General features: G+C 41.5%; 1 protein-coding gene across 1 annotated transcript in view; it reads left to right on the forward strand.

The window, feature by feature from the left end:
* Positions 1–5,846: 5,846 nt before the first annotated feature.
* Positions 5,847–13,991, forward strand: part of LOC119414082 (E3 ubiquitin-protein ligase pellino homolog 1) — a 37,997-nt gene continuing 29,852 nt past the window's right edge. Inside the window, exon 1 of the mRNA XM_037681207.1 lies at positions 5,847–6,113. Within this exon, the coding sequence (XP_037537135.1) occupies positions 6,031–6,113 (83 nt within the window). The 5' untranslated portion in view covers positions 5,847–6,030. The remainder of the gene's footprint in view (positions 6,114–13,991) is intronic.

Genomic DNA, 13,991 nt, shown 5'->3' on the forward strand with positions numbered 1-13,991 from the left:
TTAACTTGCCTCCACCATGCAGCTCCACTGTAGAAAAAGCAGCAAACTTTTAACAAAAAAGTTTGACTCCTGTGGCCCCCACCTCGCTTTTCTTTTGTCCTCCTCACATCTGGGTCAGAGGCTTCTGTGAGGAGAACATTAACATAAACGTTGAACATTAGTGAACTATTTAAGCAGCTGACTGAATGGATGAGCACATTTTTACAAGCTAAGCTTCATCTGTTAATGTCAATTTTTAGTTAGCTTCTGAGTTTAGCTAGCCACCTAGATCAAATAAATTTTCACACCAATATCTTAAAGTTAGCGTTACATGGATCATAATTTATTTCACGTACGTGTTAAGCTGCAGTTACGCTAACTAACGTAAACTCACCAGCTAAAGCACAGACACAAGAGACGTCCTCGGAGTTCTTTGATGAAGAGTCCGGTCGTGGAGATAATGAATCAGGACATTCAGGCTCTACTCACAGGCTGACTTTAATGCTGAGAGGAGGAGGGGAGAGGCTAATTAACTCTTCTTTCCTCGCAGAAAAACACGGAGCAACTTTCTGCAGCGCGTGTTGTCGAAGCCGTTCGACAACACACGCTGCGCATGTGAACCCATCTGTGGGCGTCATCAGCACCATAGATTAGGTACGGCAGCTCTATACAGTTCTGGGTGTAATCTGGGTGTAGTCTGTTTGTCATATGTCTGGTGTTTTACCTGCCTGCATGCTGAAACCACGTGACACCTTACAGCCAATACCGAAACTTGACACCGAAAGAAGAGTGACGTTTCAATACATACACTGACCAGTGTAGTTCGGTTGGTGTCATAAAAGAACCTCGGTTCGGTACTCAGCCCTAGGCATGTTGTTGTTAAGCCAGGTTTCTGTTAGACAAAGAACAGCACAGGTCTTCATCTCTGTAGAAACATTCATCCGCAGATGTAACAAGTCCATTTTGTTATCCAGTGAGCGGACATTGGCCAGAAAGAAAGTAGGAATGGGTAACCTTCTAGCCTTTAGCTGGGCCAACGCACCCACTGCTTCCCCTCTTTGGTTTTCAGGCACATCATGTCCTCTTGGCCGTTGCTTCTCGCACTTTGCTACACCATTCTGTTGTCCTCAAAAGCCGCTGTCTACCGAGTGTGGATTTCAGCCTCGGTGATATATTAACAACTGAATTGTCTCTGATGGCCATCAGTTCGGTTGAGGAGAGGCAGTGAGGGATGCTGTCAGCCTATTTGGCCTGTGGGACACCGGAAGCAACTGATGGGAACCGGCAGTCCTAGCGGCATGCGGCTCGGGTGGTCGCTGAGGCAAAAAACTCGAGCGTGGGAGGAGTTCGGAGAGGCCATGGAGAATGACTTAAGTGCGGCTTCGAGGCGATTGATGATGAGCTTGGAGTAAGCTGTTGGGAGAAGAATCTAAGATATAAACTAAGATACGCTAAACGAACACCAAATGGTACGATAAAAGGTCAGCATGAGATCAGTAGCATGGATAATCAGCAGCACATCTCAACAATAAAAGTTGCATTACACTGATTTTTTTTTTTACAGTGATAATCCTGATTAGAGATTCATAAGTCTAACAGCCTCAGGGTAGAAGCTGTTCCTCAGTCTAGTGGTTCTACACTTAATGCTCTGCAACCTCCTGCCTAAGGGGAGTGGGGCAATAAGTGTGTGTGGTGGGGTCCTTCATGATGCAGGTAGCCCTCTTCCTGCATCTGGAGGTGTAAATGTCTGTGATGGTGAGGAGACTGACTCCAACATCTTCTGTGCAGCCTTCACCACTCTCTGCAAAGCTTTTCTTTCTGCAGCTGTGCAGCTTCCATGCCACACGTTGATGCTGGAGCACAGGATGCTCTCCACTGCACACCTGTAGAAGGAGGTGAGGACTGAGCTTCCCAGACCAGCTCGTCTCAGCCTCCTGAGGAAGTAGAGTCTCTGATGAGCTTTCTTGATCAGGCTGGTGGTGTTATTGCTCCAGCTGAGGTTGTCATTACACCCAAGTATTTGTAACTAGAGACCACTTCTACCTCAGATCCTCCTATATTTGGGGGGGGGGGGGGGGGGGGGGGGGGGTGTGTTTGTTCCATCTGAAGTCCACAACCATCTCCTTTGTCTACTTCACATTGATGTGAAGGTTGTTCTTCCTGCACCAGCTCTCCAGGTGTTCCACCTCCTGCCTGTAGCTGGACTCGTTATTTGTGATGCATCCTTGTGATAAATGCTGCAGGTTTGAGAGGATATTACTGTACTTGTAGTATCCTAATACTTAGAGGAATTGATCTCTACCTTATCGAAATTCCTGAAGGGTAATCTCTTCCCAAACATCCCTAAGTTGCACTTACTGTCCACTTCTTCATATTTTCTTCCTGTATGCTGTTTTTTGTTTTAAATAGATTTATGTCAACTTGTCTTAATGTTGTAAAGCTTCAATGTTGTGTTTCACTTGTAAGTTGTTTCATTTAATCATCAGCTAACAGGATAATTGTAAAGTGTAGGTAAAATGTATCTTTTTCAAGTGGTAAAGACCCCTGAAAGACATCTAATATTAATGGTCTAGATTTTGCACACTGTAAACTGCAGCTCTTTCATATTATGTATGCTTTATTTTAGCAGTCATATTTAATGCCTTTATTCAACTGATAATATTGCTTCTATCTGACATTTTCTCTCTGATATACAGTATTTCTTTGGAAGGTCTCTGAACGTCTCCCACTTGTTTCGATGGGACTGCATCAGCCTTCCTGCTCGCTCCAGTTTTCATAACGCTTACATCCCACACCCTATAGGTTTATGGTTTTTGATCCTGCTGACAGATTCAGATTTTGTGAATGGAAGGGGTGGGAAATATTCTGCTTTAAATGAGGACAGTTTCCAAGAAGTGAAGTGACATTTATTTTTCAGGAAGTCAGCTTAAAACTTGTTCAATGTATTGTAGTATGTCAGGACAGCTTTCGCTGTGGACATCCTATTAATTAATTATTCTTAAGGCTAGTTCAAGCACAAAGAATATTAATTGTTTAATTAACAACGGATTCTTTCTTTTTCGAGTTAAATTTCTGCCATGTGACCAAGATAACTTGAAAGTGGAGTGTATAATTAGTGACATGAGACGTCATTTATCTTTGACCCATCAGAATAAATGCGGTCATTTATTTAACAGAATCATTAAAATTAACATCAAAACATGTACACTTGATTTGCTGATCTGTTTCTGATTAATAAACTTAGCAAGTTCAAATAACAAGACAACAGAGGATTACTGATGGAGAATAATTCATCTCTGAAGGCATTTAGCTTGATTTACTGGCAAAGAGGTTTCAAGAGGAGATTTAGAAGTTTAAAGAGGAGGATTTAGATGGATGAAGGAAAATGTGTTGACCAGGAATGGCACCCTTCATCCAACCCCAGCTCAGCCCTCGGTACACTCGGTGCGTGACGACTCGTTACCTTTGCAGAAGATAAATCAGCTCTGGTACAGAGGTCCATTTCACGCTACCTTTCAGCGTCTCCGGTCAGAATGGCTGGGAATCGTCCGAAGTAGTGACGGTACTCCGTTCAACAGAATAAGAACTTCCTTAGATGGAATCTTCATTAGAAGTTGTAGGGCGTTACGCCCGGGTCAGTTCACAGCGAGGCGTGCTGTGACTCCGCTGAAATGGATGGACCCTTGGCTCATGGTCAAATTCCATCAGCTATTGTTGTAGAGACTGTTAGACCTTAGCCTCCATTACGACTTCTGGTAAGACTTCCAGTAAGACTCCTGGTAAGACCGAATAGTTCCAAGAAGTGTTGACTTTTAAAGGGTATCCACTTCCTGTTACTTGGTACTTCCTGATTGGTTAATACAACCAGCAGGGGTGGAGTTTTAGTGATGTCAGAGGGTTATTAGAAGTTGCAGACAGCAGAAATGTTTTTAAGAACGGTTAGTACAGACAGGAAAATATTTTGAAGAAGTGACAGACTTGCAGATGCGCCAGTTTCTTATTTACTGTCTGAGAGTTTTAAAACAAGGCACTTCGTTCTCATAACTTGTTCTCTGACTTTTGACCGACATCAAATCCACTCCTCATTCAGACAGAAGAGTAAAATGCACAATTACTTTGTAAATAGACTTTTAACTTGTATGATCGAAGTCTAAGGAGGTTTAAAAATCATTAATACTGTTTCACAGTTGATTTAAATGAGTAGTTTACTTCAACATTAGAAATGGTATGAACTGAACACACTTTTGATTATCAAGATATTGTAAAATAGTAATGATAATATAAAAAAAGAACAGTGTTCTTTCAATTGATTAATTCAGGATACAATTAAATAGTCTCTTGATGAGATCATTTGTATTTCTGGATTCAAATCAATGAAATAACAGTTCCTGTCCCCTGAAGGTCTTCAGAGACAGATTGATGTAGGAGGTCTAGTTCACTACAGTATTTAGCTTTTTTTGGGAGAGGGGGAGTCAAAACAAGGTCATGAGTTCAACTTAAACTCATGATGATCTGGGACAGGAAATCCATGCTACTCTTTTTTTTTTTTTTTTTATCTAATGCCCTTTTTTCTCAAACTTTTGACTTCCTGTGCACAGAGGAAGTTTTTGTATAAACATGAACTTCAGAGGATGACTCAAAAAGCAAGAAGTCTGCAGATGTATCTCCAATCTTAGATATTTCCCAGATGTGAGGATGCGAATACTTTGAATTTCTAAAGAAAATCTTTGAGAGGGTGAAGTGTGTGGGTTGTTTTCCATTACTGCCTGTTTGAAAGCAGAAGATATGTAAGAATCAGAAAATGGATAAGTGGGGCTTCTTTAATTTTTTTCCTTTGTCCTTCTCAAATCTCTGACACCCTGAGGTCCCAAACCTTCACAAGTAAGGCCTCAAAACAGCCACTTGTATGGTGGTGACGAAATTCCAAACCTTGCTGGTTTATAACCGAGTAATCACAAACTAATCCTTTGCATTTTAATAGGCAGCAGGTTAACGTCTAAGGCCAAATCAAGCTCTGCATTAAAAAATGCAAGTGTTACATTGATGAGGGATGTTGCTTCAGGTAAAAGTTAGTCAACAAGAGGTACTAAACAGGATTCAATCTTTAGCCCACATTTAAAATGTATTAAATACCAAAACTCTTCAGACACATTCAGACTTACAAACTTTGTGATTGATATAATTGTTTTTATAAATAAGACTACCGTAAATCTTTTCAAATTGAGTACAGTTTAATTCAGAATGTTAAAATAGAGTGTAATAGAGATAAATTAGACAGTCTGTAAAAGGATCTTGTTTCCTTTGTGTGTGTGTGTGTGTGTGTGTGCTATGATTTGAAACATTGTAGCTTAACAATGCATCTGTTTTTGTTTAGTTTTTTTAATATCATTTACTTCCATTTATTTTTTCAGTTTATATGCTTTATTTTATGACTGTCCACTGTTGTCATCAGTCTTTGTTAAAAACAGGTCTCTTTTGTAAATGAGTCCTCGAGGCTCAGTGAGACTAACCTGTATAAATAAAGGTTGACTGAATGAAATAGCACAGCCATGGCATAGCAGAGAGGGAGGGGCAAGTGTTTGCAAGTGATATTTCTTCAATTTTTTTAAGCTGCTAACTTTCTTCAGGTTACCTTGTTTTGTCTTTACTGTTCACAGCATCTGTGTAAAAACGCCATCTTTGTTTGCAAAGTATGGGAAACATTAGTTGTTCCAGCAGCCTCCAGTTCTTTCTGGTAAAAATGTGTTCGCTCATTTGGGCTCAACTGTCTTTGCTTCAGGTCAGTTTAAATAAACAATCAAATTTTTGACATCACATTTTCTCTTTGATTTTTTTCTCTGCAGGGCAGGACAACAGGTGCTGCGAAAGGCAGGCACATGAGGCATGAAAGGGTGGAGCTGAGGCTCAGCTGACCCCTCCCCTTTCATCTTCTCCTTCCCTCTCGTACTCCACTCGATCAGCACACCCTCCCTCTGTTCTCCTTGACCCATCCTGACTCACACTGTTGGGACTCACTCATCCTTCCTTCCCTCCCAAGTCAGCCGTGCCCCAATGTACTCCCCGGAGCAGGAAAACATCTCTACCACCTCCTCCTCCAAAGTGCCAGTCAAGTATGGAGAGCTCATTGTGCTGGGGTAGGCAACAACTAATAAACTTGTCTTTTGTTTCCATCCTCAGAAAACAGTTTTAATTCTTTATTTGATTATTTTTCACAGTAAATATCCTTCAGTAAGTATATTCTGCAATCGACAAAGAACCCAAGATAAAGTGTCAAACCCATTCATCTGTTTATTATGGTCCTAAAATAATCAGGAAGTAGGAGCTGCAGGCAAAGATCATCCCATTAAATATGTTACTATACTAATTTGATGACATTATGATGAACAGATGAATAAAATAATTAAATACAGTCTGTCTTTAGGCATCTGTCATTGCTTGTCATAATTATGTAAACGTAAATTTCTGCTGAACCACACACACACACACACACACACACACACACACACACACACTACACACAACACACACACACACACACACACACACACACACACACACACACACACACACACACACACACACACACACACACACACACACACACACACACACACACACACACACACACACACACACACACACCCACACAAAAGATTGAGAGACAAGTCCCAGAAACTAAATGTTTGTTCAAGTTTCATTCCCAAAAATTTAACAAATCCATCAACACATATGTTTATCTTCTACCTTTTCTTGTATTTTATCAGTAAACCTCTCCGTAGAATCGCTACCTTAACGTGGTGGAGGGGTTTGAGTACCCTGATGATCCTGGGGGCTGTGTTGTCTGGGGCATCAGCCCCTGGTAGGGTCTCCCATGGCAAATTGGTCCCAGGAGAGGGGTCAGACTAAGAGCGATTCAAAACCACTGATGAAAAGTCACCAGAAGATGAGCATCTTTCTATTGCTGGGTAGCTTGGGCATTCTTCTTGGAGTCAGGCGGGGAGTGGCAGAGCAAACCTGGTGGTCAAACTAGGCTCCTAGGGCTTGGTCAGCCTCAAGGTAAAGAAACCAAAGGTCGCCACCGTTATGGTGGGGTCACCACTGGCTTGAAGGAAAACAGAGTTTGGGGGCTGTGTGAGCCTGATGGAAGCCAGGGACCTGACCGTTCTGATCCCTAAACTGAAATACGATGATGATGGATAAATTCTGATGGTTTCTGACATTTTACAGACATCTGTTAAGGAAAAACAAATAGCAGAATATCAATTAAAACTATGTTTACTTAAAGCCATATTTTTAAAAAAATCTAGAATTTTTTTAATCCCTATCCATTAAGAATAAGTAACTCGATTTGTGAATTCCTTAAAGCATTTGTTGCATTAGACTGTTTCTCAGTCACTGTGTTTTTGCTTGTGAGCTTTATGTTTTTGTTCTGATAATTGTTGAAGCAATCAAAAGTGATGGCAGTGTCATCACATCTTGTCTGCTTGATCAAGGCAGGACTCTGAGGCCTTTGTTGTGTGTTGCTCTTCTGTTTGTGATGTACAGAAGCAAGAAAGATCAAAGCTGATGGAGACAAATGAAGTAGGACAGCCATTGCTGCTTCTCATATTTTTGCATTGGAGGCATGATTACCGGTACTTGAAAACACTAACTAATATCTTGCTACAATTTTATCTCAACCTATTGTAGGTCAAACATGGTCAGATAAGAATCATGCAAAAGACAAAATAAACCAATCATCTGCTGTTCCTTCCTCTGCACAGATACGGAAAAGCCAGTTAAAACAGGTTTAGCTGACGTGCACCTCATGTAGTTGCACCTCTTTGTAGTGAACTAGGCCTCCGGTCAAACCTGCCTCTGAAGACCTTCATGGGACAAGAACTGTTATTTCATTGATTTGAATCCAGAAATACAAATTAGCTCATCCAGAGACTTTCTAATTGTATCCTGAACTAATCAATTGAAAGAACACTCTCTTTTTATATCATCATTACTATTTTACAATGTCTTGATAATCAAAAGTGTGTTTAGTTCATACCATTTTTAAATGTTGAAATGAACCACTCATTTTAAATCAACTGTGAAACAGTATTAATGATTTTTTTTAATCCTCATTCAAAGTAGAAATCAAGTTAAATGTCTATGTTACAAAGTAATTATGCATTTTTGATCTTCTGTCTGAAATGAGAAAGGAGTGATGTCGGTCAAAATTCGGAGACAGTCAAAAACAAGTTTATTGGAACGAACTGTCATGTTTTTAAACCTCTCAGACAGAAACAAGAAAACTGGCACCTGTAAGTCTGTCATTTCTCCAAAATATTTTCTCGTCTGTAACTAACCGTTCCGGCAGCACGGTGGCGCAACTGGTAGAGCTGCTGCCTCTCAGCGAGCAGGTCCTTGGTTCAAACCCCGGTCCAGGGGCCTTTCTGGGTGGAGTTTGCATGTTCTCTCCGTGCATGCGTGGGTTTTCTCCGGGTACTCCGGTTTCCTCCCACAGACCAAAAACATGCATGTTAGGCTGATTGGTAACTCTAAACTGTCCCTAGGTATGAGTGAGAGAGTGAATGTTTGTTTGTCTCGTTTGTCTCTATGTGGCCCTGTGATGGACTTGCGACCCATCCAGGGTGTACCCCGCCCCTCGCACAGTGATTGCTGGACATGGGCACCAGCGACCCCCGTGACCCAAAATGGATTAAGCGGGTAAAGATAATGGATGGATGGATGGAACTGACCGTTCCTACATTTCTGATGTTTTCTCGACTTGTAATAACCCTCTGACGTCACTAAAACCACACCCCTGTTGGTTCTTTCAACCAATCAGGACTTCCTAAAAGTGACCGGAAGCAGAACTCTTTAAAAGTCGACACTTCGTAGTTCAGTTCTGAAGTGAAAAGTTCTGAAACGAGTTCTGAAGGAGGAAGTTCAGTTCTGAAGAAAGAGTTAGTGAGTTGGAGTTCTTCTAGTTCTGATTGAGTTCTTCTGGTTCTGATGGAGTTCTTCTGGTTCGGAGCCACGACGCCTCGCTGTGGCTGCACCCGGCGAATGCCCTATAACTGCTGAGGAAGTTTGTTCTGTGGAACGGATTATCTCACGACTTCTGCCGAGTCGCAGCCGCCTTGAGGAGACGCTGAAAGGTAGCATGCCAGGGACCTCTTGACCGCAGCTGACTCATCCTCTGCCAAGGTAAAGAGTCGTCACGAGCTTCACTACCAGTGTACCGCGGGCGAACTGCGCTTGAAAGGAGCGTGTTGTTCTGGTCTACAGACATACATCCTCATCCGTCTTTTCTCTCCATTTAAACTCCTTCATTTCCCATCTTCAAACTTCTATCTTGCCAGTAATTAATCCAGATATCTTCAGAAATGTCTGTTGTTTTTATTAAGTAAAACGTGCCAAGTTTTATTAATCAGAGCCGATAGTATAATCAAGTGTACAATGTTTTGATGTTAAATTTTGATTCTGTTAATAAATGACCACATTCATTTTGATGGGTCAAAGAAAATTAACGTCTCATGTCACTGATTAAGACCATCTACAAAACAGTACCTCTGTCACATATCTGTCAAGTAGCTTGAAAAAGTGAGAACCCGTTATTAAAAATTGACTGTAGTGGAACTCTGAAGCTAACTGAAGCTAACCTAGCCTTAGGATACTACATCTTTAATTAACTGTATTTTGCTTTATTCATAACATTGGTTATGGACTGTAAGCACAGATCCTGTCCTGCCTATAGCCTTAAAGGCTCAGCCCTTTAAGTCTATTGCTAGTGAACTCTCAGGCATCCCAATGATGACTTGGCGGGAAAATTTGTCGCCCCACACTCCGGCTGCCAAGACCCAGTCTGGCCTTGTTTTCCAGCCACGACAACGTACCTGTCTGGAGCAGCAACCGATCCACTGAAGCTGAGAGCACCTGTGTCCACCTATGAGCGCATCATGGAGGCAGTGTAACTAGCAGCTAGTGGCTCCGGCACAGTTAGGCCTTTAGCGCTTGCCATCCTTTGAATTATTTCAGGCAGAGCATGTATGAGTGCACTGATCACAGGGAGAGGGGTGGTCACTGACATTGGGATGCGTGAGAGTCCACTAGTGATAGCCTTAAAGGGCGAAGCCTATACAAAACAGAATAAAATTTACTATAAATATGAGAAGTTGGTTATTGTTCTGCTAACTATTAGATTAGGTCACAAATGGTCACAAATGTCTTAGGGAGTTTTCTATTTTTTTTTTATATACAGTAGTCCCTCGCTACTTCGCGGTTCGTTTATCGTGGACTCGCTCTATCACGGTTTTTCAAAGTAAGATTGAACATGACACACAATTGGCTGATTGGATGAGCTGCACGATCTGCATGAATTTTTAATTTTTAATTAATTATGTAAATGATTTAGCATCTGTGTGCAGTCCACAACTGTGGGAAAAGCTTCCTCCTGTAGCTGATCAGCTGATCTCTGTGCAGAGCGGAGAAGTGGGCGTGGCCCAGAGTGCAGCCAGAGATCTAAAATCATGACATTCTGTGGTCTTTTAGAGCGTATAATCTACTACCGGTACTTACTACTTATACTACTATTCCTATTTTGCTGTTTTTCACTTATCGCAGGGCTTCAGGGTATGGATCCCTCGTGATAAATGAGGGACTACTGTAACCAGTGTTTTGGTTTTATGGGTTTAAAGGTGCTCTCTCTCGTCATAAACTAAGACCTGCATACTTAAAACCCTTTACATGTTACTTGGGAAACCTGCTGATTTACTGTAGCACGATGTAAAGTAAAGACAAAGGACAAACACAAGAAATGTGTTTAATTTCACTGATATACTCAAAACAGACTCTCCATCTGAATTTAACGCAACACATAATTTTGTGTATATTTGACATGACTTTGCATTGTTTTTTTTTTTGTTTTCTCTGTCTGCCAAAGATGGCTCAATATAATTTCAGAGGTAATCACAGCTCGAGAACAATGAAGGGTGTGGCGGTAAACAGTGCTAAATGTAGCAAAGTAATGTGGTAACAAAAACAGCTGTCTCAAAGGAATGAAAATCTGTAAGATTTATATGTAACCCTCTGGATATCTTAATAAGCTCAGTTGAGTAAGCCCCTTAATTATTCATTTGAAGGGTTGACAAGAAGAAATTAAATTGGAATGTGTTTCAAGAAAGCAGTACAAACACCAATGATACTTTTGCCCAGTTACAGATGTCCATGCTCTCAGAACAACAAGGAAAGTACCCACATTGTTTCAGACACTGCAAGATGAAATCTTCATGTACTTTGTATTTTGGCATACAGCGGCAGCAGAAATTATCTCGGAAAACATTTTAGCTATAGGAAAATCCCTCCTGCATCTTTAACACAGAAAACAATCTCATGGATTCTAACATGTCAGCCAGCTGTGAAAGACTTCCACTATCTGTCTCCTGTATAACCCTGAGGGATGTTCTACTTTTCTTCCTTTACCAGCCCACTCCACTGAGATGTAGGAAAGACTTTTCACACGTTTCATGTCTTACACAAACAGTTGCTGTCACAGCTGACACACAGTTTGTTGTTCTAGGTTGCACTGGTGCGATATTGTCAGGGAGCTGTTCATGGAAAATTTCCTTAGTAGAAAAAGCCCATTAAGCAGTAAACTCAGTTCCATGCCTTTACAAGGGAGAACCCCAGTTTTCTGTTTGCTGTGCTTTTTCTGCTCAGAGTTTTTGATTCTAGGTCAGGCCAGCCAGTTTTTTTTTTTTTTTTTTCCTGCTTTATTTTAGATTAAAAGGTCAACAGGGGCACTTTTTGCTTTGTAATAAGAGTCGTCGTGCTCTGTGAAACTGGAAGGACTGCTCTTTAAACTTTAAAAGGTTCCACCAAGCTGTTGCAGTCAAGCACCTAACTCTGACCTCTGTTCTCCGACCGGCTACAGAGAAGTGAGTCCATCTCTGTGCACTGATACTCTGCAAGACAAGACCGTTGACTTTCAATAATCTGTGCCATCTGCAGTATAAAGCCTTATTAGGTCATGGAAACAGACATGGAGAGTTGAGTCATCCATGGTTGAGTGATATTTGTCGCTGTAAACATTTTTAAAAAAGCACTTTGCTTATAAGAGCTCTTCACTGAATGAGGTTGTTCATTAAGGTAACACTACTGTTATAAAGCTTGTAAACTGTTAAAATTTTGGCCATTAGTGTCCCTCATTCAGTGGTTAATTTGAGCCGGATCCTGCAAAAACAAGATCCGGGAACTCTCATTTTGACCGCTTGGATCTGGCAATTCAAATCTCCGCCCCTAAAAGTCCACAGTCATTGCAAATTTTTATTTTGATTATTTATTAAAAATATGAGAGGAGACATTGCTCAAGTCTGTGGAGTGGATTTTCTGGCTGCACCATGCTCCTGCCCAGCAGAGACGCGGATTGCATGTCATGCAGGCAGCGTCTTCATCCACCTTCAGCTGTGTGCCCTGCAGACAGTTGTTTTATGCACAGCATCTCCATACAGCTCTACAGGATGTGCGCACAACTACTGTCGGAACTCCTGCACCACGGTACATAACATTTCAGACATAATAAATAAGCTTAAAGTAAAAAAAAATTAAAATATAAGTGAAATGTTTGATGTGTATTAACATCACGTATCAAAACAGAGGCACTAATTTGTCAAAATCACAGCGATCAAAATGTCGAAAAGACAATTTATTATCTAAAATAAATGGATGGATGGATTGTCCTTAGAAAACAGAGGATTCAAGAACCTGAAAGACAGTGGCAATGGTGATTGGAGCAGAACAACGTGCAGGACTGAATTCAGCAGAGTTCAGGTCAGAAAGTATGTGTGTGTGGGTGGGGGGGGGTAGAGGGGGGATTAGGACACTTAACAGAATCGGAGCTGCATTCACACAAAGGCTTGTTAATTGTTGTAGCTCTCTAAAATATTAATTTCAATTCAACCTTCATTTATACAGGTTGTCAGTCTCATTGAGCCTCGTCATTTACAAGAGAGACTTGTTTTTAATCATTTTAATCAAATCTAAAAAGTTAAGTCTGGTCCTCTGGACATTCAAAAAAACAAAACAAAGCAAAACAACAGCAACAAAAAATGTAGAAACGTTTCGTCTTTCATCCGAAAGACTTCTTCAGTCTGAGGTGCTGTATTCAGCTCAGTCTTATAAATGGCACATTCTCAAAGTGGATCAACCAGTTTTGCTGCTGACAACCAAAACCAGCTGCTCACATGATCAAGAAGGTCCATCAGCCTAACGATGGATCATTAGCACACTGATGGCTGTTTGCTATTCACAGGGGGTTCGTTGATACTAGCAATCACAGCATTGTAAGAGGGGGACAGTTGAACACGGAGGCCTCCACCCCTGTTTAATGATGGACGATTTCTTTTCACAAAGATGGCCTCCTTTACTCCTCTCAAACCATCGTTCCTCTCTATCCAGGATGTGAACATCTTCATCCCTGAAAGAGTGACCGCTGGCTTGGAGATGAGTGTAGACCGCAGAGTCCTGGCCTGATGATGTTGATCGTCTGTGCTGGGCCATCCTTTTGGCCAGTGGCTGTTTTGTTTCCCCGATGTAAAACTGATCACAGCCCTCCTGACACTGAACAGCATACACAATATTACTCTGTTTGTGCCGGGGGACTGGATCTTTGGGATGAACCAGTCTTTGCTGTATGTATTTTGGGATTTAAAAGCCACTGGGACGTTATGTTTAGAAAATAAACGTTTCAGTTTCTCTGAAACTCCCTCAACATACGGAATGACCACTGGTCTGGGTTCCTCCTTTTCACCTGATGGCTGACTGGAGTCCTGTTTGGGTTTCTTCTCTGCTTTCAGGAAGGCCCAGTTAGGATATCCACATTGCTCTAGAGCCTGCCTTGTGTGGGATTTCTCCTTCTTCCTGGCTCCTGAATTTGTGGGGAGGACGCTGTCTGCTCTGTGGTACAGAGTCCTGATGACTCCTAACTTGTGCTGCAAAGGGTGATGGGAGTCAAACTGCAAATACTGGTCTGTGTGGGT

This window comes from Nematolebias whitei, chromosome 1 (assembly GCF_014905685.2).
Source record: "Nematolebias whitei isolate Nwh7 chromosome 1, NemWhi1, whole genome shotgun sequence".
Taxonomy (NCBI): Eukaryota; Metazoa; Chordata; class Actinopteri; order Cyprinodontiformes; family Rivulidae; genus Nematolebias; species Nematolebias whitei.